The sequence below is a fragment of the Alosa alosa genome, chromosome 19 (genome assembly GCF_017589495.1).
Source record: "Alosa alosa isolate M-15738 ecotype Scorff River chromosome 19, AALO_Geno_1.1, whole genome shotgun sequence".
Classification (NCBI taxonomy): Eukaryota; Metazoa; Chordata; class Actinopteri; order Clupeiformes; family Clupeidae; genus Alosa; species Alosa alosa.
Window position 1 is genome coordinate 27,174,244 of NC_063207.1, and position 25,922 is coordinate 27,200,165.

Sequence of the window (25,922 nt, forward strand, 5' to 3'; positions counted from 1 at the left end):
TCCCAAGTCATGGATGATGGAATATACAAATAAAAAAAGAACAACCATGAATACAAAACAAATATTGGGTTCACAACGTGCTGATATTCTGCATAAGTATGTTTATTGTAAGTTGCACAAACAAGACTTGTTGCACTGATGGGTACAACTGAAAACATGTTCACATGCCTCCCTGTTCCTTTTGAGGGTGTTGCACCTTTAATAGAGAATCCTACTTGGTCTACTTCAAATAGAAGGCTTTGTGTCAGCTGCATGTTGCTGGCAAGTTGTAAACAAAGAATTTGTTCAGAGGTATTTCAAGGTTCCTGGGTGCTGATTCTCATCCAACAATAGGTATATGTGTAACTAGGTTCAGCTTTATGTAGTCATGCAGAAAAGCAGGACATCAGTCAGAATATACTGGCCAAAGTGCGGCATTAATTGCAGTTGCTTTTTTAGCTATTTATCTTGCTTGTTCCAACTTTTTTTCAGAATTGTATTGTATTATAGAGCGGTTATTTTAATATGTCAGCTGTGCTTGGCTTCACAAAAATGTTTTCGTCTGAAAGAGCACCACCATGTTTGAAAAACAAATAAGATTGATGGACCTGTTTCCCATAGTATATGAGATTGGAGGATATGTGACAAACTCATTTGTCCTGAGAAAAAGATGTACAGCTATAAAACATGTTTTCTCCAAAGGTTCTCGGAGGTTATATTTTCTGTTTAAATAAATGTAGCGCCTCTTTATTTACATATATGATCTAAATGACCATATATGAGACAACCATAACCTGGAGCCTGGGAAGGGAGAAGATGGAGGCATCTTCACCGTGTGAGTAGTGGCTCACATCAAAACCGTCAATCAAAACAGTCAGACGCTACATAATTCACATGAAATACAGAGGACAGAAGAGGAGTACTCTGGTATTTCACCCTGAAACAAACTAAAATGAACCCTTGCTGGATCACTACACTACACTTGTGATCAGCTACTTTAGTGTGTTGTCACATTGCACATTGAACTGACTTCCCAGATCCACTATATTGCTGCAGTCTCTGGTGACTATTAATGGTCCTCTGAAGCCTAGTGGCACGTTGTCCCTGCCTGGTATGGCCTTAGGTGTGAAGGTAAGGACAACCACGTCACCAAAGTCGCACCTCCTGCAGTTCCAGGTCTCCCATGACCTCCAGCTGGTCGATGCTGCCCAGGTCCTGCATGCGGTGTCTGTAGACCAGCAGGTGGTCCCCATTCACTGCCAGTTTAAACTGGTGGGACTGGCACAGAATGATCATCTGAGAGTGAGAGATGCCAGAATGAGGACCTGCATGTGTTTCTGTTTGTGAAAATTACAGGTCAAATGTTTGATACAAGAGGATAGATTCTCCCACCAGTGTTAGCTGGTAGGTGAAGATTGTAGATTGTGTAATGTATATGTTATAAGTTATTAGTTGATAGGGGAATAAATCATTGTGTGATGTATCTGTGACTATGTACAGTATAACACAAATAATGTCATCCAGATTTCTACTTCTAGGCCTTCCATGAAGCCTACAGTGTGCACCGTGACGCACCTCAAAGTAGTGTCCGGGAGTGAAGGGAAAGGGACCCAGCTCCAGCTCCTCACGGCCCCAGCCCTGAGCCAGCAGAGAGTTCCGGATGAACAGACCAGACTTGATGCGGGCGTTGAGGTGCAGGGCAATGTTCTCTGAGCTCCGACTTCTTAGATTGACTGTAAAACTGGCAACAGACACACACACACAGTGAAAAGAATTTACAGTGTGTACTGCGTAACCATTTAAATGAAAAGGCTTTGAATTGAATATCCAAGCCCTGCAAATGTGAAGCCAACAGCCAGCATAATGTTTTGGAGTTTTTGATTCAAGTAACTGCCTGACAAATGTAACCATGACATCAATAGCACCTAAAGCAAATCATTTCAGTATACTAAGTAAAGTGAGTATAACACACAATAAAGTATCTGCAGCAACGGTTAGGCTTCAACGCTATGATACTGCGAAGGTTTTTGTATTTTGTATTAGGTTGTGTATCACCTGTGTGGATATGAGCTGACATGGCCAGTAACTGTGATATGCTGTCCAGGACTCAATCCCCTCAGCATACTGCCTCTGTAGGGTATAGTCTAAAGAAGAACATCTCATTTTAACACGTGGATCTAGTTTTTTTGTCAGAAAGACAACAATTTTAGAATAGAGTCACTCACCAGGTCCCCTGATTCAGAGAAAATGGCCTATTGAGATAGAAAACAAATCAAGTTAGTCATGGTTGCAAATCAAGTTCCACTCCAAGTTTCCTTCTATTTATGATATGATGTGGAGGATCTTAAATTCAAAAGCACTCACTGAATTTGGTGTAAAGGCAATAGTGTGCACAGAGACCCGCCCTGATATTGAGAAAGTGTCGATTGTCTCCACTGGAAGTCTGTGTCTGTACTCCAAGATGTGTTTACCGTTTACTGCTACCTATAACAGGGGAATATAGTAGCACAGGTAAATAAATGCAGGTGTCAAAATACCTTCCAAGAGTTTGTGCATCTGTTATGTTTGTTATGCTTGCTGAGAGTGCACAAGTAAGCCAGGGGTCTGTGATCATGTTATTAATAACAATTTACCTTAAACACGTCCTCGTGCACTAGTATGATGGTTTCAAACATGGAGCCCTGTTTAAAGGGCATCTGATCTAGTTTCTCCTCACGGCCCCAGCATTCTTGTACTAAAGAATTGCATACAATACTTGGCTGGGGCATGAAACGCGGATTTAAATGGAAGGCGATGTCTGAGCGTGGTTTGGTACTGCTACCACAGGCCAGGTCCAAATGGAACCTGGGGACAGAAAGGGAGCACATCTCAGTTTGCAATTATCCACTGTACACTGATGTGTAGCTTCATATACATAACACTGCACAAATAGCATTGCATGAGTTTGCAGAAAACTGACGAGCAGTCAGAATAATGTAAAATTGTAGGTCTGTGAAGTTGGTAGCCTACCACAGTTTGCACGCACCTGTCTGCATCCCTTAGGACCGTACCCTGGATGAGTACAATATCCCCTGGATGTAGTCCATCAACTATATTTCCACTAAATGGAATTGTCTGTAAGATAAAGCAGCCTTTAATGTTAATCACTGGGCAGTTCAGTTGTAGCCTTATAACATTTAGTAGGCTACTATCATCACGTTATGTTCGAGGTACAGTATAGTCTATACTACAGTAGCAGTTAGGTCCTATTCAGCTTTATGAAGAGATTTGTTAACCGGTACAGCCTTCCTTAAGTCACGCATGCCAACGGATAGGAAAAGACTATTGAAAGGGGTTATTAGGCGTTATATTATATGTGAGCTAAATACAAGTAGGGCTAACGTTAACTCATGTGATGCCGGATGGGCTGCTAAAAAATACACTTACCGGATTTACGATCGTTTGCTTCGCATTTACTACAGACATTGGAGCGTCCGACTGAATCAGCCTACTACGGTATTCGCAACAGATTCATAGGATCACATAGGCTATGTCGACCGGTTTGCTTTTACATCCATAAACCTGCTTCGCTATTCAGCCTACAGTAAGGATGGCGAGAGTGTACGCCCACCATATCCAGTATCCACGTGATTCATGACAGAATTAACCAATTAAAGACAAAATAGAAAGAAGAATAGTTGCATCAGAAAGTCAGCTAACTGTTGCTGTGGTGGACCTATCTTTGATGTTTGCTGAAGCCTTTTATTATTTAGAATTTCGGACTATCATAGCTTGTTGTATGACCTGTCAAAAAGTGAAATAAAGAATGTGATTATGAAAATGAATTTGTCACAACGATGTGGGCCTGCATTTCCACACATTATACACAGAATACCCAAGCCTGGATTGTACAGGCACACTGGGCCAATAAGTCACAGAGAGCAGGCCCTCTAAAACCCGACTGAGTTTACCCTTAAAGACCCTGGCCCCCATCTCTCACCTTACTATTAGTCTGTGTGAGCAGGTTAACAAAATATCAGGTGTATGCGTGTCTGTCTGATGCTGAACACTGTATGCATGTGAGCAGCATTAGTTGCAGCTGTATATGTATGTTATAAATGCTTTTTAGGGTTCAGCAGAGTAGGCTACTCTCAGGTGAAGGTGGCCCGGCCGTTTAACACCAAACAAAATCACCATTCACCCTCTCTGTAAGCTATTAAAACCATTTTGTGCACAAAAGTGCTTGATTCTATAATCCAGCCCTTATACCATAAATAAACGTAGTCTGTTGAACATAAACACAGTTCATACTATTAGTCTATACCAGTGGCGCACCGTGCGTTCAGTGGTTAGGCCTTCAATGATGACTATTTTTTGACAAAAATAATAATGGGGGGGGGGTGTTACGGGGAGATGCCGCGCTGCCCTGATTACTCACGTGGAACTACAGTTGGCTATCCTACAGTGTTTGCCAAACGTTGGCTATTTCGCGGTATACCTAAGTAGGCAAGGCAGTCGTGGCCTACTGGGGCTTCGGGCCTGGAACCGGAGGGTTGCTGGTTCAATCCCTGACCAGTGGGAACGGCTGAAGTGCCCTGTAGCAACGCAGCTCACTGCTCTGGGTTAGTGTGTGCTTCACCTCACTGTGTGTTCTGTGTGTTCACTAATTCACAGATGGGATAAATGCAGAGACCAAATTCCTTATATAAGTATACTCTTGTTCTAGAAACCTGATTTACATTTACATTTTTTCATTAGTGGGGTTGTTTGATCTGTGGCTGTGCAAAACAGTATAATTTTCATCATCCTGTGTGTGAAGTTACATGAACAATAGGTGGCACCAAATATACAGTTATGGAAATAGTAAGATGGAGTTTAGAGTGCAACCGTTTCTTTGGCCAAGGATTATTTGGTCCCTGGGGATCATAGGGTCTTACAACTTCTCGGTTGTTAAGGTTGAACTGATGGGCGTTATTAGTTTCATCGTGTAAATCTTCTATGCAGTGGTATGCTGGGGAGGAAGCACAAAGAAGGATGCGGGGCGACTTGACAGGCTGGTAAGGAAAGCTGGCTCTGTAGTGGGAGCTGAACTAGAGTGCATCACTTCAATATCTGACAAAAGGTCAAGGACCCTGAACAAACTGATCAACATCTTGGACAATGAGTGTCATCCACTCCACAGCACTATTGTAAAGCAGAAGAGCCTGATCAGCTGGAGACTTCGCTCACTGCCTTGCACAACAGACAGACTGAGGAAGTCATTTGTCCCCAGGGCCATTGAACTGTTTAATGCTTAACTTTAGGGAAGAGGAGAGATAGACTTCTCCCCATAGTTTGTCTGCTTCTTCACCCCCTCCATGTTTGGATACTATCTGTCCACTAGCCACTTTTTACCACTGTCTTTCTGCCTCACTGTTTGCATGCTATATTAGCACATTAGCACATATGCATAACCCCTCCCTCCATGCCACAGCCGAACTGTGGCCACACTTATACCTATTCTTAAAATTGTTATATAGACATATAGACTTTATTCTTGCACTGTTGGACTTACTCATTTGCACTATTACCGTGACACTCACTCACACAGAGCACCTTACCTTACCTTACTATGCACAGAGAATCACAGACTCAGTCCCTGCCGCAGTCATTGCAAGCGCCTCTTGATTGATTAATCACCACTGTGTGGATACTGTTTTTAGAATTGATTTAGATTAAGTGTTAGTTAGTATAATTTGTATTTTAGTATATTCTTTATCTTCTACTGTCCTTTTTGCTTAGTTGTGTTTTTTATATTATATACTTTTAATAACACTGCATTTCCGGCGGGAACTGCGAAAGTGTGCTTGCCCTGGTCCGGTCACCAACGTGAGCAGACAGTGACATACGCTATGCTGAACCTGGCTTGATCCAAGCATTCTAACAGTGCCTTTCAGTGTTGGAGCAGTGGCAATACCTCAAAAGCTCTATTCAACTATTGCCTTGGCGGGGTGAATGCGGTTCGTTGAAATTTTTACCTGTGGCCTGCTTCTATGACTAAAATCAAATCAATAAAATAAAACAACAGCAGTGATTGGCTGCAAAAATAAATAATGTCACGCGTCTTGCACCTCTCAAACTGGGCTATCAGGTAACCTAGAGAAAATATGACTAAGGCATTAAAATGAAAATATGACTAAGGCATTAAAATGCTGCTTGTTTGTCAGGATATTTTTTGACTGATTTATTTTAGAAATATGAGCTATGAGTGTGAATGTTATATATTCCATCCCCTAATTCTGTTTTACTGGTTCATTTGACAAATAATCTATATGGATTTGCTCTATAAAGACCTTATGTCTGTTTGGGATTGTTTTGAGAGCCTATTGATGTATCTCAGAATAAAGGAATGTCCACAACATTAGTGATGGGTTTTTTTTGTGTGTGAATGTATTTTACTTAACTCATTGAATGTAGCTGGATACTCATGAACGCATGTCTCTAATAGCCACAAAAGGAGTAATTTTAGCAACACCGTATTTTGTGTGGCCCATAACGACCCAGTGGATCATGAAAATGTGCCAAAATTCACATTCCTTGCTTGTTGTTGGTACATTAATCCCATTCAGATTGCCACTTATCTGAGATGTAAGAGTTCAGTATAGGTTTAAGGTCTGGGGCAGGGATTTGAGATTCTGTGACTTCTTCATTGAGGGCTTGCTTAGCAGCACTGTCCGCTTTCTCATTTCCCCTCAGACCAACATGGCCTGGGACCCAGCAAAAAACTACACTCAAGTTCTGGTTCTTTAGACGTTCTAGTTGATCAAGCTCAGCTTTGGTTGTACTTTTTGCGTGACATTAAAGCCTACTGTAATTACATTTATACATAGTTATTCTATCGATCTTTATACTATTCATATATTTTCGATCTTTATACTATTCATCCTGCACATAGACTTATTCTTACTACTCTTATAATGTTTCTGCACTACAATGACACTGTTTCCACACTGCACATAGCTGTATGTTATGTACATATCTGTTTTATTATATTCTGTTAATACACTGCATATATCTATATTATTATTTATACTATTATAATGTTATTGCTACATCTACATACATTATTCTACTTATTGTATGAGATAACTGCTAATACACTGCACATATTTATATTTAATTCATATTACTCTAAACCACCATCTGTAAATCAACTGTATACTACTGTCTACATTGCACTATATTTTTTGACCTGTCTCTGTATATTTCATCACCTTTCTATACTGTGCCTCACATTACAACACAGCTAAGATCCTTGGTTGCTATGAAGGCCAGTCGTTCTAAATGGATGGTTGCTATGGCCAAAGGCCAGTTATCTCTTCCGTTGTCAAGCGGGCATATCCTAACTTCATCTTATTTTAAACATCACTATTTTACTTAGCCTACTTCCATACAGTGAGTCCCATTAAGAAGTGGCCACTTCATTCACGCTTACCGTGATTCACGCAGCAACATTAATAAATTAATGTCACCATATGCCTATGCCAACGTTTGCAAAGAGGAGAATCTTTTAATTTGATTCACAATGAAACGTTACATTTAATGTACATGTAAACAGTAGGCTAGTTTTGGTTGTTGTTGGTGGTGTTACTGCATCCCTTAGTTATGCCTACAATGCAAAATTGTTCCCTCGTGATTGTTAGACGCATTTCAAAACATCGCGACGTGAAATGCCACCACAAAACATTGTTTGTGAATCGGTCTTATTAGGAGTCCTCGCTAAAATGCTTCCTGAATTACTCTTAGTAAAAAAAATAGGAGTCCTAAAGTTACGAGTGACGAAGTTACGAGTACAAGCATCTCATATCAAATGACCATGGCATTACGCTAAGCAACATAAATCTCATGACGTTACAGCAACACCTCCTCCCTATGACCTAGCTAGCTAGCTTCTAGCCACACAAGAAATGAATGATGTTAAAATCTCCGCTTAGCATTCTAATAATAGAAGGGGCACATTTATGTGGACCACTACAACATGACTCATTATGTCTGTAACGTTAACTGTATAAAACACTTACTTTCATAAAGGAAGCACACCATCCAGCACATACACATGGAAACCGATATTTTAGGTACTTGGCCACGAACTCAAAACGTGTCTCTCTGAAGCTCTGTTCTAGAATCTTTCCTCTGAAGTCTGTCCCCGCAACATCAAATAAACGAAATGACAGTCTTCCAGTATTAAATGTGTACGTGTGATTACGAATGGATGTGTGTGGTTTGCAATTAGAATAAACAAGAAATAACATTTCCAATAATTTCCCATGATAAATTACATAATATTTGTACCTTCCTTCCTTGTGAAGCTCACACTAATTCCACCGCATTTAGTGAAATGTAATACAACGTTGCCACCTAGCGTTCAGTAGGCTATTTAAGATTAACGTGGCATTTCCTGCTTATTCTTTTGTCAACACCATGCTTTTAGGAAAACAATCTTTTTATCATAGTTCCCTCTTCAATGAGCGATTACAAGAGCTTGACCCTGGTTGGCAAATATTTTGAGGTGGTTAACATAATTGAAAAGTCTTGAAATTTGGCACACACATCAGGTGTCACACAAAGCAGCTAGGTAAAAAAGCTTGGCCCCGGACACTTAAATAAAACTTAATTACTTTTTCTGCTGTTAGTGTATGTGTTGTCTGTATGCTACTGAGACCTTGAATTTCCCCTGGGGATCAATAAAAGTATCTATCTATCTATCTATCTATCTATCTAAGTATGTTACATGTTTTAGTTGGCCATATATTTAATGGAACTGATTTACATATTTTTGATATAACCGTACAGGGTGGGTTCTTGGTGGTAATAATTGCATAGACAGTATACAGAGTAATCTGGATCATGTTAATATTTTTATTCCCTTTGCCTTCCCATTGTCCTTAATAAAAATACAGAGACATTGCAACTACATTATTTTATTTATAAAAAATACAAAAATTAAAAAAAGGTTTCCATAGGAAAGCAAATTATAGATGCAATCCCAGCTCTTCGTAATCCACTTCCAAATGCATTGTTGATGGCAACTACATCCTCTCGCTTATTAATATCAACATACTGACTAGCAAATAAAAATACATAAAACGTAACAAAAGGAGAACCAAAATAAATTCTGAGAATATGAAGGGCATATGCACATATTTCAGTATGGAAGATGAGATTGGAGAACTTAAATACATTTATAGCAGCCATTTCCTGAAATGCAGCCCTTTCTCGTTCATAACGCACTCTGAAAATTGCCGTCCACAGAACACCTTAAATGCAATTAGATGTATTCATGAGGGATGCTTGAGATCAAGATGCACATCAGGATTTCACCTCCATACTAGGAAATGAAATCATGCCTATGTTTTCCCCCTTCATGTTCTCAGTCAAGTAACTGGCCTTTCAATGCAAGTAAAAAAAAAAAAACCACAAGGACAGCGGATAACCGCGGAATGGGAAAAAAAACAAAAAAAACAGGGTGAGATGTGTGTGCGTCTGCTAATGAGTCAGGAGTGTGGGCCCCATACAGTTATGAACAAAACAGACACATTCACACAGACTCACATGAAATGTATGCCCTGAATGACTAGTTGGTTTGTCTTGAAATTGCCAATTGAAAGATTTTAAGTCTAGACCATTCACATGGTTACTCGCTGATGGACTGGTGGGAAATTAAACACTGTAGGTTTGGCGTATTGTGTTATCAGTGAGCTGTGTGCATCAATGCTTTGTGCATGGTGGATGGGGTGGTGCTGCAGGTGGCATTCACAGCACATGGGTGGGACAGGGCTTGGCTGGGAGCTCAAGGCCGCTCTCACGCCCACAGCAGGACGGCATGCTGCCCTGGCTCGACTCTTCCACAGGGGCGGGCATCCCCTGGGCACGGATCTGCTGCATGCACTGCCTGTAAATGAGATCAATGTTAATTCCTCAATAACTTTTTTTTACTGTAACAAACTTAAAACGTATCAAGTGATTTCACATTTGTGTCTTAAGACTGAAAGAACGCACCAGGCCGCACGGGTCATGACATAGTGGATGTCGGGCCTCTGGAAACCGTTGAAGGTTGAGGCGGCAGCCACGGTGTAAGCCCCCATGTTCTCAAACAGCAGCCAGTCGCCCACCTGCAGGTCAGGTAGGGTGGAGTTCTCCACGATGCGGTCTAAGCCATCACAAGTAGGACCCCAGATGTTGCATGGGTACAGCCGCTCGTCTGGCTTGGCTTTCTGTACGCCAACAGGAAGCATAACAGTGAGCTTTGTCAACTGATCACTACAGGAGAACATTTTTGGAACATTTCTAATCCATCAGTTTAGTCTGGCTTTGTTCATGGACTAAATGGCAGACAGAAAATTAACGGTTTCAAGAGTGTTTCAGATGTTTAAAATGAGCTCACCTTGTGCAATGTTGGTAGCACATGGGCATGGTCATACAAGATGCAGTTGAAGGACCCATAGACTCCATCGTTAACGTAATACATCACGGTACGGTCATTGGTCCCATCGTCTTCCTCTGAAAAAGGGAAAAAGTAAGGTCAGCAAACAGACACAGTGCGATTAGGTCTGGCTTCACAGAACTGCTGGTCAGATAGAATCTGCGTACCATCAGAGGCAGACTGCTCATTCATCACAACTTTCTTGGCAATGATGTTGACGGCGAGAGTGTAGGCTGACGCTACATAGTAGCGGCCAGGCTCAGCGATGACCTTCACCCCAGAGTCAGCAGGGAAGTATTTATCCAGTGCAGGGTTGATGACCGCTGTGATCTGTGAATATTAGAGGGCCAAGTTAGTAAGACCACCTCCAATGATGCTAACTACAGGGCTTGTAGTGCACTGGATGACTTGTGTGAGTTATAATTGGTTAAGAACAAACCTCTTCAAACTTCAGCTTGGCGTCTTCTGATCCAGGAAAACCACCCCCAATGTCCAGGAGGGTCATGTCGTATCCCAACTCGGCCTGAATGAAGAAATGTTGGTTAAAACACCACTTCCTGAAATTCACTGGCTCTAAAATCATTTATAAACCGATGCAAATAAACAAATGGAGTGCTTTTCAACACAACTCACCCCCATGTCAAAGACGCAGCGGGCATCAGAGATGGCCTTGGTGTAGGTCTCAGGGTCAGTGCAGCCACTGCCCACATGGAAGCTGACGCCAATGACATCCAGACCCAGCTCCCGCGCACGCTCCAGCAGCAGCCGGCTGTTCTTCAGCGTGGCGCCGAACTTGATGCTCAGACGGCACACGGCCTTCGAGTCGTCCGTGGCAATGCGCAAAACCAGCCTGACAACGAGCAGACAGACAAATTATTGGATACAGAAATACAGAAGCGGGAACAGAAAGCTGGAGTGACCGTAATGACTGCTTTTGACCTCCTGTTACGGGAACACTTACTTGGCACTGTCATGGCAGCGGGCCACCTTCATGAGCTCCACCTCATTGTCAAAGGTCATCATCTGGACACCATGGGCCGAGGCGTACTTGATCTGGGAGACCTGTTTGCAGGGGTTGGCGTAGATGATGCGGCTGGACTCCACACCCAGAGACTGCACCAGCTGGATCTCCGTCTGAGGAACCAAAGAGAGGAGCCAATCAAACGTGAGCCCACTGTCTACAGTTGTCAGCTGATTAATGAATGTGCAGTGTTTGCAGCACAAAACGAGCAGTGGAAATTAAATGGAGAAGGTAAAGAAGACAAGAAGTGTTTAATGAGTGTGAATGAATGAATACATTTAAGTGTTTTTTGTGATTGTCAGTTCAAAAGTAATTGTTTAATTCTTCAAAAACATATTGGTGGCTGTACCTTGCTTGCACAGTCAAAACCAGCTCCCACAGAGGCTAGGGTCATGACCACCGCCTTGCTATCGTTACACTTAACGGCATAGAAGGGTTGGACCCGGGGCAAGGCACGAGCCCAACGGAGGTGCTTCTTCAAGACGTCCCCAAGGTCAGCAACATAGAAGGCATCCTTGTCATCCTGAAGGCAAGACATTGTAGCCCAATTAATAAAATGAGGTGTAACAAGACGCACTTGAATAAAGATAATCAGATTAACAGGGGAGACAATGAGGGGTTACTACTGTTGAGGGGTACTTACAGACATGGACATTTCATTGATGTTCTGATCCACTATGTCCCGTGCACAGAAACCCTCCTCCAAGAGGGTGAAGTCAAAGTCAGCAGGAGTGAAAGAGTTCATGATTCCAACTTTGGATTGCAAAAGAACTGCATGAAGAGGAAAAACTTCTTGAGTTTAAGACCAGCTAATCGGTCTATATATTAGACATCTCTGATTTAAAACTGTCTCGTTAGTGGGAATTTGCAAGACATTCTCCTCATTTGGAGCCCATGTCACAGGTTTGTGTCAACCCAACCAATCAATTGTTTAAATAGTCGCCTACTGTACATAGCCAAACACCATCAATGTGTTTAAAATTACTTTACTGCTAGCAATAAAGGGACAAATAAACCCCTACTGTTTAACAGTGCAAGGAAAACTATGAAGATAACAAAACACTACCAACAGTTTGGTAGCCTTCATTCAAATGTGGTGATGTCTATGCCTTCTCACACACACACACACACCACCAAAAAACATTTTAAAAAAAAAGGACAAATATTCAACACTCACTTGAACAAGAAAGAGATGGAATTATTTCTTCTTTATCAGGTGTAGAGCAGCCAAGGGGGTTCTCCTGTAAAATTGAATCCTTTCAGATAAGACTCAAGGCCATTCCCCTCTGAGTAGGTGTGCAATGTTCTCAAGTGATTATTCTGTGGAAGGATCATAGAAAAGATGCATATGGCGTTAGGCCTACCCAATTGGCAACAGATTCAATGCTGCCCTGTATTGTTACTGGTCATAAACAATAATATGACTATCGTTAGACCTGTGAATAAGCACAGAGGGCGATAAACACTTATGACGCATCTTCATTTCTCTGCGCCTCGATTTCGCCCAGTGAAGCCCTCTCAACTCGGATTTCACCCCATATAGACCCTGTAGGCCCAGTCCTCTTATGAAATACCCCGATGGACTTCATTCACAAACGTGGATGAGCAAACAGACCAGTCACTGTTCACTCTGCGTGACAACTATAACGGTCAACTGAAGCGCACAACGAAAAAGATGTAGCAAACAGCCGGCGAAACAAGTGCCCTCCTCTGTGCGGAGTTCAACATAATTATAGCCAATGTGGAGCCGAAGAATCGGACGACGCAGAATTTGCATGAAAAAGAACCAATAGCGAAAACTTCAAGCACACTCTTCCATCTAGAGAAACCAATAAGGACAAACTGGGACGCCCCTTTTCCATTCTGACTCGAAACCCACACGAACAGCATGCGGTACAAATGTGGTAAACGTTGATAGAACACGTTTTTTTCCACTTCTCGCGGTTAAAAGCAAGCCAAGAACAATATCACATTTTTTTACAAGCATTTTTATATGAATCCTAATTTACGAGTCATCAGAAAGCAAGAAGCATCACATTAGTCACCAGTCCAAGATCACTTTACTCTGAGACCCAATTCATATGTAAAGTTAGAAACACAAAAAAACTAGACCACAAGTCAAACATGATATGAGCTAGCCTAATGTAGCCCATCAGTCACCATCAGAAGGCAGGGTTGCCATTCATTGTTTAACATTACACAACGTTGTAATTGCGGTTTCACAAATTAGGTTTAAATATAAATGTCCATTTTGTCATAACGCGAAATTACATTACTTTGCTATCCACCTATATTCGTCCTACCGCATGAACCTAACTGTAACGGAACATTAACTATCGGTGCGTTGAAGACCGCTAGCGCAATTTGAGGAGTAGACCACGTTGTAACAGGAAGCCATTAATTCGAACTCAGCTGACGTTAACCAAGTTCTCTTGACAATCCACAAGCTAGCCGAAGATAGATGTCTCTGAGGACTTTACACAGTTAATTGACGTAAACAGTTAAAGAAAATAACCAAAGACAATTCATAACGGAGTACCGACAAGTCAACTGAAGTCTAGCAGATGTTTCTACAATAGATGAGATGAGCTAGGATGCTAGTGACCGGCTAGGGTAGACGGCTAAATTAGCAGATATTTACGTTACTGATGCTACTTTAAATTATCCTTTACTAATTGTAATATATTCATCCAAGAACAAATAACTTTATTATACATACCTTTAAAAGCATTTACAAAGAGTTTTTCCATTGGACATGAATCCTTGAAATAAAAGTGTCGGTTTATTCTCGCCAGAAAGCAACGCCTTGTGACACTGTGCTACCGCCTGCCTGCCCTGAAGTTGAAGTGGAAGCCGGTAGCGGAACGCTACCTTATATATAGTTTAGCCGTTTCCACGGCAACATACCAGCTGAAACTGGACTTCTATCTCTTCAATCCCATGTGCGAACCGGTTTTGGCTTGTTACCGGCTCCACGCGCTCAATGCAAAGAAGAGCCTACTGGAGTTCTTACTGGAGAACTTTGAGAAATGAATGGGATTGCCTATGGAAAACAATAGGAGTTGATAGGAAGTTTTAACATGGCTTATTTATTTAGGCTACTTTATTTTGTACAATTTAGGTCTACACGAATACGACATAGATCTGCGTCTCTGGCCAGATTTAACTTATTTGTAGGCTATTATTTTATGTTTCACACGTCTTTGACTTTAAGAAGGGGAGAAACTAAAATTGCGTAAAAAATGGTTGATAAATAATTATAACAAAAAAAGGACGGACATTGATTGATGATGATTTAAATTGATTGATGATGACCACCAACATAATGAAATCAAAAAGTTATTCATATATTTATTATTATTTATTATATTATATATTATATATTTATTCTTTATTATATATGTTTTCTTTATTTGTTGCTTCTTTGCAGGTTTCTCTAGCCTACCATGTTTTTTTTTATTCTCACAAATACCTTTTGCACTAACAATGCAGCTCCCACGTCCATCTTTGTTGGAATTACTACATGAATTTGTTTTAGGGTGTTGTTGGTGAGATGCCTTTTCCTGTTCACCTGACAATGGGTAGGCGCCTTCCTAACTGAAGGCTTTGGCATCCATGGCCATGCTTGCTTGTTGCTAAAGCACATGTCTGAACATTTAGACTGTAGAAGTCCCACATAAGGGGTATGTCAAAGGGGTCAGTGACTAATTAGCATTTAATGACTGCTGTAATTATGGAGATAAAATATTCAAACTCCAAGAGAAGTAACATTATGTTTGAGGCTCTAAGGCCATATGACGGCTACATCAAGAACTTTGCTGATTCAGGACACCTCCAATTCCTCAATTTCCATAGAATCTGTGGTCATCTGAGAGGAATTTGTTCTGTGCTTCATCAGCTTCAGCTTTATTCTAGTACTGGTGTAACTGACTGGTGTAAAGTTCTGTTGCAACTGACTGGTGTAAAGTTCTGTTGCAACATACTGGAAAATAACACAATGAGGAAACGTCTGGTACCAGAGTTGGTGCAAACTGCCCTCAAACAAACCAGAAGCAGATCATTTGTGCAGGGTCACGTGACTCACTGAGTCCGTCTGGTGTCTTGACTAAATCTTTGAGTGACAGCAGGTCCTTGTGGGTCAGTGCTCTATCCAGAGCAGAGTTAGACAGGAACCCTGGCTACCACAAGTGTTGAAGTCATAGAATCAGCCACACGGACAGGCCTGAAATTTCAGCTAGAACTTTCTAGCATTAAATCCACCAAATTGATACACAAATAGCATGTATTAATTACATCATGTACACAAAATGAGTGAGCTTTTGAAGTTTTTGTAGGACTGGGTAAAAACAGAAAAGATTGAGACCGCCAGTTAAGGCAAAAACATCTCCCCACCTCAGACCATAACAGATAAATAAAACTTACGTTGGTTAAATGGGTGTAAGTCTGTTTTATTTGTCACATGCCGTCAATAAAGGGGTGATACTGGAAACAATGACTGCAATGACCATGTCTAGCTCTAGCTCCAAAAAAGCTGCTCAAAAAGGTCTTGAAGCCTATGACCTCAAATAGAGATGTCATGTCCCTGGATGGTACATTTCAGTAAAGTTGCCACAATAATTTCCTCAAATAAAGCATGGTACTAGGAAAATGACTAATGTGCTATGAATTCTAAGAATGAGGACAATTCTGTCCCTCAAAGTCTTTTTAGTGAAAAATGTCTGCATCTCTTCCAAGTAGACATGTGAAAAGTTACATAAAGATAGTTTCTCATAGTGTCACCACAGTGGTGGTGGGTTTGAGTGGTGATATATTTTGTGTTGTATTTTATGTGAACCCCATTACTCTCTGTGACTGGCCCTGAATTGAACTCCGCAGATTTACAGTTTGGTTATGAGAAATTCCGCCTCAGAAAGAGAGAGGCTGGCGTGCAGGTCCAAAGCCTGCAGTCACACCAGTTTCCGCTGCAAGCTTCATGTAGGAAACTTTATGAACCATGAAAGACTAAGTTTCTGTGGCTCAGCCATAAATGCATTTCCCAGATGAAATAGTTCACGTTAGCCCCCTTTCATAAAAAATCACCTCTCCTCAACCCCCCACCCCCTAACCCTATTCAACTACATGGTGTTTCCATGTCGACTGTCTGATTTCCTGCCAATCCAGAGCATGAGGTCATTTTTTTATGACTGTGCCTCAAACCCGAAGAACCGCAATGCTTTTTATGAATGGAATTATTGAAAAAAAGGAAAGTGAGCAGTGAGAGCAGGGGAAAAAGAAGACATGTCTGTTCTCCATCCACCACTGAAATCCTCCACCTCCCACCCTCGCAGTCTTCGCCCCAGGGATGTCAGACGGACGCAGACTCTAACCCCTGTTGCATGTGCCTTCCCTCTCCACAGGAAGTCCAACAGGGACACTGTGCTCCTCAAGGCTAATTCATTTATCACAGGCATTTTATCGGACTTGGCGTCATGGGATAGGCAGAGCATGGGAGTAGTGACCTTGAGCTCAACTTTTTCTTTATTTCTTTCTTTCTCTCTCTCTCTCTCTCTCACTCTACCCCTTTCCCTTTCTATTTCGCGCTATCGTGTGAGTTGTACGGGGCCTCTGTTATCACCTCCCAACCAACTGTTATCTGCACCCTACACAGAGGTGTCAATTGTTACGGCCTAAGATATATTGGACAAATGTGGGACACATCTAATATGGCTCAAAATTTTTGCCTGAGGAAGAACCAGCCGGGTCGAAACATTGCAGCACATAATAAATGTACGGAAGTTTTTAGCAGAGTGTGGGCATTTCATTCTTTTTTGAGTTCTAGTTCCATTTGCCCTGCACCTCACCAGTGGGGATACTATTACAACTACTCTACACATCTAACATGGGGCTGATTTGGAAGCAAGGTTAACACAACCATCCATGTATGAATAACATACAGTAGGCTACATACATACACCGTCTGACAAGTCAGATGATGTTTGAAATGACCAATCAAGTCAAAATTATTAAAAAGCTAACAGCCTTTTTGAGTTCTCCAAAGCCGGTTTAACACTAAACAAAGTTTGTATTATCACATTAATCGTGGTGTTTTCATGAGGACCAGGTCTTATGCTGGGTAGTTGGTATAGACCCTTTCAAGAGAGTTCCATTATCAGCATCATAGTTGGCCCTACAAGACTTCCTTTTTAACATTCTATGTTATCTTAATGCAGAGGAAGTAGATTGGGGCCCAAATAGAACGTTCAAGCATTGTTTTTGTTTTTCTTGTTGAAAGGGTCTATAGCACACTGAACCATATGTATCTTTATGTGAGCACTCCTGCCAGTGCAGCAGCTCAGCCACTGACAGCTGTCTCTCGTGAACAAGTGACGTCACGTGTACGTATTTGCAACGGCTAAGTTCATTAAGTTATCACTGAGCAAACACACTAAGCTTGAGGTGAATGCAGACTATATGCTTCCCTCTAAGCTTGTGGATACACACAGGTCCAAGGGTTAATATGCGTGCACATCTCTCTCTCTCTCTGTGTGTGTGTGTGTGTGTGTGTGTCTGTGTAAAGTGTAAGACAGTGGCACAGTGACTCGGGGCATGTGACATGTGGCCTAGTAATGGAGTCATTCAGTAAGTCACACTCATTCATGTCATAATGATCCCTGATGTATGTCAGGCTTGACTTTCCCACAGAAGGATTATGAGGAACTATTGAAGCTGCTCTGCATGCAGCTATAAAGTATTATAGACATACCTCATATCTACCTAATGGAGTGAAATAGAGTATTAAATATGCATTTAATGTCCTCTGTGTGCACATACAGAATACATTTGAACAATGACTAGTTTCTCCTGTCTTTTTAAAAATCAATTTGTTCTAAATTCATGCTGTATTCTGTTTCTTGTTTTTGTTTGTTTAATTCGTTCACTAATTCAAAGACCCAGAGAGCAATTGTCATACTGACACACACAGATAAAAAGGTGCACACACACACACACACACACACACACAGCTGAAGGAAAAGAGATTGCTGAGTGGGTGGCGGCTGGCTGAGGGTCCTTTGCTGCGGTGTGGGGACAGTAAAAAAATAAAATATACAGATGGGGAAAGCACATAAAAGGAACCAGATGTCAATCAGCGGCCCAAAGTTCAGCTCCCTCTCCCCAGCATTCAAGAGGCCGCATTTGGATCAGGGCTTCACCACAGAACCCAACCTCTAATGGGCTCGCCAGCACAGGGATCTCCTCATCAAAATCAAACTTTCCAGTTGGCACCACCTCTTTCCAGGGAATCCACGTCATGAGTGGCTGCGCAATGGCTGCATTTCATAATTACTCACACAGACATACATATCATGCACATGTGCTGTAAGAATAGACAATTGGTGTTGAGGCATGAGTAACTGTCCATGAGTCATAGATTTATTTGTTGCGCAACAACGTGAAACGAATGTTACTCATAACACAACACTCAATGAGTAATGAGCACACACTAACAAACCCAAACACATACCAAAACACTAAATAAACAGACAGGTTGTTAACAAAAACAGTAAGTTAAAGGCAGACTTTATGAGTTTATGATGTCTGAAATTTCTTTTGGAATGCAAGAATGTCTAGAATTGCCTTTGTTCAGTCTACAGACTTTCTGTAGCTCTCCTCCTGGGCCTTAAAGTAGGTGAACTGACCAGTCATATCAGACTGGGCTATCCATACCAACCCTGTTAAGTCACACCTTGACATGTGAGGGAATGAGAAAGGCACAATGTGCACTGGGAGCATTGTGTGGGTTTGGTCGGTTTGGAGTATACCTACAGATAGAGGATAGTCCCTGATAACTTGACAATCGTGGTCAGGCTGCGCCGAGCTCATTTCCATTTCCAGTACAACACTTGAACTGCGCCGCACCATGCTGGGCCGTGCTCCTTTTGGACCTCCTCCTGAACTGGGCCAGAGTCGCGCCAGGTCCGCCTCCAAACGTGACGCTGAGCCTGAAGTCTGAGCACTGTCACAATTTCACAAGCTTTTTTTAAAACTGGAGATGCAAAACAGCATGAAATTTCAGGTCACTGATAGGAGATGATAGAAAATAGAAATGAAAGGCCATCACAGGCAATTCTAGGTAAACACTCCAAGCTCAACATTAAAGCGCTTAAGAAGTAAATCACTTGCCACATCAAAAGAAGAATGACAATTCATGCTGACAAGAACACTGCGGTCGTTCAGGGAGAAAATAATTTCCTTTGATTTCTCCCTCTTCATGGCATAAGTATAAGGTCTGCTCAGAGTCAAAGCATTTGTCTACTAGAAACATGTAAAGTGGGGGCCCATTTGAATGCAGATACGTATCCATCCACAAACACAAATAACAGAGTCAGTGACTGTCTGGCATTTATTGAAATGTTGAGGCTTTGCTGATTTGAAGTCAGAAAACCTCAAGTGCTTCTGGCCTCCCAATCTCTCCCCTGGGTTCAGCTGTGAACGCCTGCTTTGCAAAGGTCACAGCGTGGCCATCCAAGCTGAGTGGAGATCCAGAAGGTCTCTCAAGCCAATTGTGTTCATGTACTATTCCAAAAAGGACTCGTAAAAACGCACAACGGAATTTGAAAGACCTTTTCATGGGGGGAATAAACACTTAACACTGCCATTCTCGTGTTCACGGACCCACTTCAGTAAGTAGCTGGAACTTTGTGTGGTTGATATGACACACATGGGAACAGGACAGGGCGTTCGTCATGGCACCAAATACCTTACAGCCTTTCGCCACAAAATACAGTGTGTAGCGGGCAGCGGTGCCATCTTCATTCTGGGCGGCAGCCACGTGGGCAAGACGGCATCGGTGGAGATCCATCGCCGCGTATCTTTTATGACTTGTCAAGTGGCGTGGTGTGGTGGAGCAGGAGAGGGAGCGGGCGCTGCGCTTAGCCGTCTGGAACTCCTGAGACCGAGGCAGACGGGCCGAACGCCAAGGGCGACGGCGGTGAGATCACTCTCTCCGCGCACACTCGCACACGTCCCGAGTCAGCACATTTCTGCATCTCCCATGGGAAGAGAAGGGCCCGAGACAATAGGGAGAAAGGGATAGAGTGGGAGACAGTGAAAGAGAGGAATCAGGGCAGATCGGAGGAGGAGAGAAAGTGTAGAAAATGTAGGCCTTTTTTCTGACATCATTTGTACAAATAAATATTACATAATCTGCCGTTTTTGAACTCGCAGTCTCTATTGTTCTGCTGTGGCAGGCACATAAACTACGCATGCTCTAAGGAAGGTGAGATGACTGAAAGCTTAGCATTAATAAATTATTGAAAAGCTGGTGGAGGAGTCACCTCCAAATATTGATCTTTGACTACCAGTGCTGAGAGGATGTGTGACAGAACCTGTGCTGCTGTCTGTCTCACAGTGTACAGGGCATGAAATATAAGGCCTTTCAGCTCCCTCCCTCCCCTCTAACAGCCCTCAGTCACCCCTCTCTGGCCTCTCAGAGGGTAAGTAATGATGAAAGTAGCCTCAAATGCAAAGCGGCAGAAGAGGGGGGAACCTCTGCCCTCTTTTTCTTAGAAATCCATCCCTGGCCCCTCGCTCCACTTTCTCTCCCTTTTGCTCCGTGCGCTCTCCCGTTGGCTGAAAGGGTGCGAGGTCTTCCAGGCCCTTTGAACTTCCCACCAAACGGCCCCCAGACAGTGACGTGAGTGGCGGTGGCTGCGCCTGATCCCAGTGAAGCGCGCGGCGAGTGGGATTAACCAGTCAAAGCAGCCCCTCTCCCCGCTCCCGGAGCCTAACCTGCTTTGGTCTCGCCGCCGCTGGCCTACATGCAGCCCGCCAAGACTCCTCGCCCCTCAGGCTGCAACAGCTACTCAGATGCACTACACACAATGGGACGGAGCGGCCATGGGAAGCACATGGGGCAGATAAGGCGGGATAGGGCACCGGGGCTGTAGGGGACACTATGTGCTCATTGATACGGACCGTAACTGTTACACTTTTTTAAACATGCTGATAATTGTCTAACTGGGCCTTTAGCTCCACAGTAAGATAGCCTGCACATGAAGCTTGGTACATATTGTATGTACACAGTACTGCTGCTGACATTTGAGAAGCTACAAAGGGATCTCAGTGCAAGATACTATATTCAAGTATATGTTTTTTTTTTTTTTTTTTTTTTTTTCTAAACACAACAAGCCTGACATAGAAAGCCATCAAGCTGAGGGAATTCTGAACATATACAATCTTAGTGCAAGGTTAAGTTATTATTATATTACCTGGTTTAATTTAAATCTGTGGAAATTGGAAGCAGACAACACAGTATACTGTGTACCCTGACCAAAAAAAAAATGCTGAAGACAAACATTTGTTTGTATTCCTCTGACCGTCGTTAAGTCGTCTGCTCATCCCCTCCTTCCGCCTCACTTGACGTATGATCTGTCCATGAGGTCAGGGGTCCATTTGAAAAGCTCATGTTCAAGTTGAGGATTTGTATGTGTGACCATCTGCTGTTCTCAAGCCCTTCAACCCCAAATGCAAAATGTCAAACATATTTAAACATGAGTACATGTGCTGAATCCAAAGGCTGGCTGGTGAGCCGGCTTACTTCATCAAACATCCACTGACCTATTTATGCCCCGAATTTGGGCCCAAATGAACCTACACTGTGCAGTTCACTGAAGCTAGTGTTTCTAACACTAAGAAACAAGACCATGAATGGACAAAAATGTGACACTGAAAAATGACACCATATTGCCCCATCTTTTTGGACGTAATAAAAAGATGGGGCAACCCAACCCAAATCAGTTCAGAATCAGAAGAAAAAGCCTACTTCCGATATTGTGACAGGGCGTGTGGAGAGTGAACGAACATATTACACCATTTTCAGTTATGTAACATCTTAATTCCAGAGTGCCCTTTCATTGGTCCACCAAATTTCCAAGCTACAGTTGGTGGCAAGACCTCACACATGTAAGGTCTGCTCTGTTGGGCTGGAGAACAATTTCCAGCGACGCAATTGTCATGGTGATGGGAGATCTGGGACACTTGAAGTAGGTCAGGCACTCGATGGGATTTCTAGGAGCATGGCACACTTTTTCTCCCCAAACACAAAACACCGGAATTACCCATCACAGAATCGGAACACCAGGGACTCACCCACTGATGAGGAAACCTTTTCTTTCCTGTCGTGAAGAAAGAAAGCCACTAGCTCAGGGCTGTGTTGGTTTCTAAGTACATGGGCACATTAAAGGAAATTTCAGCCTTGTTAAGAGACATGTCTGTTTATTTTCTTCACACTGCCTTTGGCAATTTCTTTTGTGAGCTAGCAGAACAGGAAACCAGACCTACATTACTCCTATATGTGCACACACACACACACACACACACAGTTTAAGTTTATTCACAAAGAGCTGAGACAAGACACCTCCCAGCAAACACTTCAGAAGCTCACATCTCCTTCCCCCACCCTCCTTACTTCCTGCTACACACTGCTGGATGACTTGGCCCCCACCACTGATGATCTATGACAGGTTGAGAAGTTAGGAAACACTGGCTTGCCAAATGGAGTCCCGTAAAGACCAGCCCCCAACTCTCTGCCATGTCTTCCGTGCTGGTCAAGACTGGACCTGACTGGTTTGTTTCAGCCATTGTTGTCAGGGAGCCACCCACTCCCTCTACACACATTGATGTCTTTTGTTGTGAATGGCCATGCACTGGCCCTTTAGAGGCCACAACTGGCCATTTTTGCACCACAAAGGTGTCATTTATGAAGACTTGACAACCATTTCATTTGAATTACCCAACCTTGTTGGGCCATATCCCATAGTTCATTATCTGAAATCTTGACACAAGTCAGTTGCAAAATGGATTCCACTCTTCAAATTAGTTCTTCTTTCTTACCCATTGGACAACACTTTCTGTGTTGTCCCATAACTCAATTTAAAGAGATCAAATTATCATCTATGATCACTTTGGTAGACCTCCCTTAAGTTTCTGCATCAGTTTGGTGCTGACATTTTCATTGGTCTGTTTATCACTCTGGTCTAGGCTGGACCTAACTAAAAAAAGTTTAGCCTCCACATGTACAGTCAATACTGGTTTGTTGTACTTGTCATCAGCCCTTATATCCTTTGAGCACCAAAGTCGAGTAGCGTGAAAGACATGTTAACCTCTGCAAACGGTTCCAAATAGTTTGAGATCATGCTTAAGATAAAACTGATAATCTGGAACCTATGGAATGTTGATATTTTGGTAGTAGATAGTGCAGTGAGCTATTGCAGCCTATTGAGCTGCTCGTCTCTAGACTAGAAATCGTGCCTTAACTTCTCTACGCTGCCATTATAAAGATCTACCCTCAGGAACCCCCCAGTCTATAAAGAACAAAAGAAGAAATCCCCCAGAAGGTAGCATAGGACTGACAATGACAGGGCAGTTGAATGGACGAGGCTGCTTGCTCTGCTAAGTAAATGTGTCATTGCCTTCAAGGTGTCAGGGAGGCCTGGGAAGGGGGAGCAGGATATGCTGCACCATGGTGCCATAAGAGCACAGCTCTGTCTGAGAGGACAACGGGGCCTCTGCAGCCAGGGGCTGTTGGGAGAGAGGAGGAGGGTGAGGGGAGAGGACGACTCATTCCAAGAATTTGGGCCTCATTTGCCTTCGCTCTCCATTTCCACGCTGCTCTGGGGGTTGGGGGTTGGGTGGGTGGGCTAACATGTCTGATGGAGGGTAACTGCAACATGAACAAAACTGTTGTTTGTCAAGAAAAATCCCTCTCCCACACAGTCATGAGTGAGAAAACTTGTTTTTATCATGTTTGCCCCTGAACTACTGAACTTGTATGTTATGAGCATAAGCATGGCGAGTTAAGCAGAAATGTCTTCCAGGTAGAGGCTTGCACTGGATGGACTTTCCAGCCCAGCCCCTGTTGCACAAATAATATTTAGTCCCGCTCCCACCCTCATCTTTCAAGTTTTGTCCCACTCCTGCCCGCAGTATCCTGCAGGTGGACATGCACAGGGTCTTGCTCCTGCCCACTCCCATGCTTAAAAACCACTGACCTTGCACCTGTTTATGTAAACCATGGGTTATTACTGGCTACGAATAAAGTTTTGTATTTGAAGAAAAAAACAAAACAAACTGTTCACTCTATTTGAAACATATTGTGTGGGACTGCGCACAAATGTATTTCTGCCCGCCCCACTCTTTAGCACCAAGTCTTGAACTCTGCCAGTTCTGGCGTATACTTAAAGGACATCTCTTTCCTACCCACAGTTCTAGACATATACACCCAAAGAATGAGGGACCACAATTTTTGATTAAAAATGCTTATATTCCAATATAGTACACAATCTCCTGTTTAGTCTGCCCTGAAGGACATCGGAAAGGAAAAGTACAAGCTGAAGGCTGCTTCACAGACAGATACACTTCTGAGGACACAACCTGAGTAGTGGGTTACACTCTGTGTACTTCAGGATTCTCTCTCTTTCTCTCTCTCTCTCTCTCTCTCTCTGAAACACACACACACACACACACACACACACACACAAACTTTTGTTGTGTTACTTCTGATGTTCTCCTCATGATTTGTAAAAAAAAACTATGAAATAGTCTTTTGGTCATGTGAAGATGACCATTCGCCTGCATTCCACCAGGGTTTCTTCCTTATAAAAGCAGTCCTCCACTGGTGAGCTTCCCAGTGGCCTGTGAGGGAAATCAGAAGCGGCCTCTGCCTCCTCCGCGGCCTCCACCGCGGCCTCGGCCTCTTCCTCCTCCTCGGCCTCTTCCTCCTCCTCGGCCTCTACCGCCACCCCAGCCTCGGCCTCCTGTCTGCAAGTGTCCTGCAGATCGCCTCACTTTCCTCCTCTCCTCGTGGTGGTCCCTCTCCGCCTTCTGCTGGGAGCGCTGCTTCTCAGACTAACACACAGTGAGGGAGAAAAGGAGAGAGGGAGAGAGAGAGAGAGAGAGAGAGAGAGAGAGAGAGAGAGAGAGAGAGAGAGAGAGAGAGAGAGGGAGAGGAGGGAGGGAGGGAGGGAGGGAGGGAGGGAGAGAGATAGTGGGTCATTTAGTCGAATATAAAACACTAGTTTTGCATGGACGTTTTCCACTGGTCTGTCCTCGTTCCTGGTCTAGTGGACGGAGACATGCCCTGCGCTACAAGTCTGGGGACAACCATGGGAGATCTAGGTCTTCCAATTGTGTGAATGGTCATGTGATTTGTGCAAATGGTCATGTGATCTACGCTTCAGGCTGATCTATGCTTCAGGTTGATCTATGCTTCAGGTGTCCCCGCCTACCACGCAGACAAGATCCAGAAATTGGATCGTGAGTGTATTTGAACTGAAACCATGTTTTAAAATGAAAACAGAATAGTGTGAATGTTGCCTAAATACTGGTGTGAACAGTTACGATATTTTGTCTGTTTGAGAGATTCCAAAGCCAACTCATGGAGTTGGCTCAAGTGGAGTTGAAGAAATAAAAAAACAGCAAAAATGAGGGGTGCTTTTGTCAAGT

At 42.9% G+C, this 25,922-nt stretch overlaps 3 protein-coding genes across 5 annotated transcripts in view; all 3 read right to left on the reverse strand.

The window, feature by feature from the left end:
• Nucleotides 1–81: 81 nt before the first annotated feature.
• LOC125283976 (galectin-8-like) lies at nt 82–8,048 on the reverse strand. Of its 3 annotated transcripts, none has more exons than XM_048227594.1 (8): nt 8,019–8,048; nt 3,005–3,093; nt 2,613–2,823; nt 2,344–2,463; nt 2,205–2,231; nt 2,035–2,123; nt 1,555–1,720; nt 82–1,275 (listed from the first exon to the last, which is right to left on the reverse strand). In XM_048227594.1, the coding sequence occupies exons 1-8, from the start codon at nt 8,022–8,024 to the stop codon at nt 1,126–1,128; spliced, it is 858 nt and encodes a 285-aa protein (XP_048083551.1). In that variant the 5' UTR covers nt 8,025–8,048; the 3' UTR covers nt 82–1,125. The 3 variants fall into 3 exon arrangements, with proteins under 3 accessions (XP_048083551.1, XP_048083550.1, XP_048083552.1); XM_048227593.1 differs by lacking the exon at nt 8,019–8,048 and adding an exon at nt 3,406–3,767; XM_048227595.1 differs by lacking the exon at nt 8,019–8,048 and adding an exon at nt 3,406–3,463 and having other exon boundaries at nt 2,989–3,093.
• Nucleotides 8,049–8,833: 785 nt separating this feature from the next.
• Nucleotides 8,834–14,299, reverse strand: odc1 (ornithine decarboxylase 1). The gene is made up of 11 exons (XM_048228598.1): nt 14,161–14,299; nt 12,619–12,761; nt 12,085–12,212; nt 11,791–11,964; nt 11,382–11,554; nt 11,054–11,270; nt 10,860–10,943; nt 10,588–10,750; nt 10,382–10,497; nt 9,997–10,211; nt 8,834–9,889 (listed from the first exon to the last, which is right to left on the reverse strand). The coding sequence occupies exons 3-11, from the start codon at nt 12,184–12,186 to the stop codon at nt 9,751–9,753; spliced, it is 1,383 nt and encodes a 460-aa protein (XP_048084555.1). The 5' UTR covers nt 12,187–12,212; nt 12,619–12,761; nt 14,161–14,299; the 3' UTR covers nt 8,834–9,750.
• Nucleotides 14,300–24,720: 10,421 nt separating this feature from the next.
• Nucleotides 24,721–25,922, reverse strand: part of nol10 (nucleolar protein 10) — a 29,555-nt gene continuing 28,353 nt past the window's right edge. Inside the window, exon 21 of the mRNA XM_048228566.1 lies at nt 24,721–25,325. Within this exon, the coding sequence (XP_048084523.1) occupies nt 25,125–25,325 (201 nt within the window). The 3' untranslated portion in view covers nt 24,721–25,124. The remainder of the gene's footprint in view (nt 25,326–25,922) is intronic.